This window comes from Trichoderma citrinoviride (assembly GCF_003025115.1).
Source record: "Trichoderma citrinoviride strain TUCIM 6016 unplaced genomic scaffold BBK36scaffold_241, whole genome shotgun sequence".
Lineage (NCBI taxonomy): Eukaryota > Fungi > Ascomycota > Sordariomycetes > Hypocreales > Hypocreaceae > Trichoderma > Trichoderma citrinoviride.
Genome location: NW_020194949.1, coordinates 184 through 1,745, shown reverse-complemented (window position 1 = coordinate 1,745; position 1,562 = coordinate 184). Strand labels below are relative to the sequence as shown.

General features: G+C 52.6%; 1 protein-coding gene across 1 annotated transcript; it reads left to right on the top strand.

Moving 5' to 3' along the window:
* Positions 1–655, top strand: BBK36DRAFT_105703 (hypothetical protein). Its single transcript, XM_024888908.1, has one exon. The coding sequence runs from the start codon at positions 41–43 to the stop codon at positions 455–457; it is 417 nt and encodes a 138-aa protein (XP_024744825.1). The 5' UTR covers positions 1–40; the 3' UTR covers positions 458–655.
* Positions 656–1,562: the final 907 nt, after the last annotated feature.

Genomic DNA, 1,562 nt, shown 5'->3' with positions numbered 1-1,562 from the left:
ATGCAATACTGCTTCGCAAGCTTGCAGACACACTGACATAATGCCCATCACAATCAGCATTGATCCTCTGCACATCTTTCCTCCTCTTCGTCTCTGCAAACCTGCATCATATCAGACCGAAAGTGTCCATGACCACATCCCGCTCACCTCTCTGGTTGATAGGCGCCTGGCGCCCTGGCTCATCCTTGCCGTGCCTCCAAGCTCAGATCAAAAGGTCAAGTCATACTGTACGTTATCATCATCATCATCATCACCATCCTGCCTCCTCACGAACCCAACCCTTGGCAGTCGTGCACATCGCCCCAATCATCGCCTCCCGCCTCTCACACCCCCAACTTCTACCCAGTGTTGCCAGTCCCTCCCCGCTCCCATACCCAAGCACCAAGCCAGCTCCAAATCTTCTCCTCACCTCCATGACCCAAGGCTTCCGTCGCTCATTCGTCAAAGCACGAAATAAGCCCAGCTAAGCTCCCTCTTAGCCCTCCTTGCCTTGTTCTGTAAAAGTGCATGCAACTCCATTCTACCACCACTTGCACCACTAAGATAGTTACGATCCTACACCACTACACCACCACCAGGTCCAAACTCCCCCATGCTGCCCAACCAGGCACGATTCTCGCCACACCTACCATCTCCTTCTTTCTTCCCCTTCCTTGACGAAATACGGGGGGAGGCAAATGAAAAAAAGCTTCGCTTCTAATCTCCGGCTTGGGCTGCACCGTTCCATCCAATGGCAACCAATATCCCGCCTATTCCTCCATCTCAAGGCGCATTCATGCCCAGCACACCACCAGCTTTCCAGTGCCTTATCGACCTCTTTGTAGCTAGCACGTAGACTAAGCCACCAGGAGAATGAAAGCTGTGCTATTGCTGCTTGCTTGCTTGCTTGCTTGGCTTTCTTGCCTCTGGCTTGGTTCCCCGTGCAGGTTGCAGATGCAGATGCATTGCAGTAGACTGGAATACCACCTCACCACACCACTTCGTCCACGTCGAAGCGAGGCAACGAGGCTTCTCCAACTCTGCCCCATGCCCAGGGCAATTCTCGTCCCCTTGTTGTTCATCCAGCAATGCAAGCCGTGTAGAGCATCATGCCTATCAGTTCTCCGTAATGCATCACAGTAAACAGAAGCGGCTGCTTCTCCGCAAAGGGGGGGGCTTGACGCCTCTTCCAAGCCATGCATCCTCCTCATCTGTTTTCTCACATCATCAGTCAATCAATCAGAAATCGCCCTTCCCCGCGCCTAATCCCATCCCATCCAAGCCGCATTTCTTGCTCATAATTCCTGCCAATCCGCGGCGCCTCATCCCCCACATGACCACATAGATTCACACACTCTCTCTCTCTAGCTAGAGCTCTATCAACGAAACGCCACCAACAGACGGCCAGGAACCCCAAGCTTGACCCAGGTGGCTTTTGTTCAGACTTGCAGTTTCCACACATCTTTTGCCTGCTTCAAGCCACGGAATGTGTATAAGCTAGGTTTGTGCTTTTGGGTATGTGGCTTGTCCATCGCTTTTCGCCCTTTCGTCTATTCCATCGGGGAGCTTGTTAGCCTTCCACA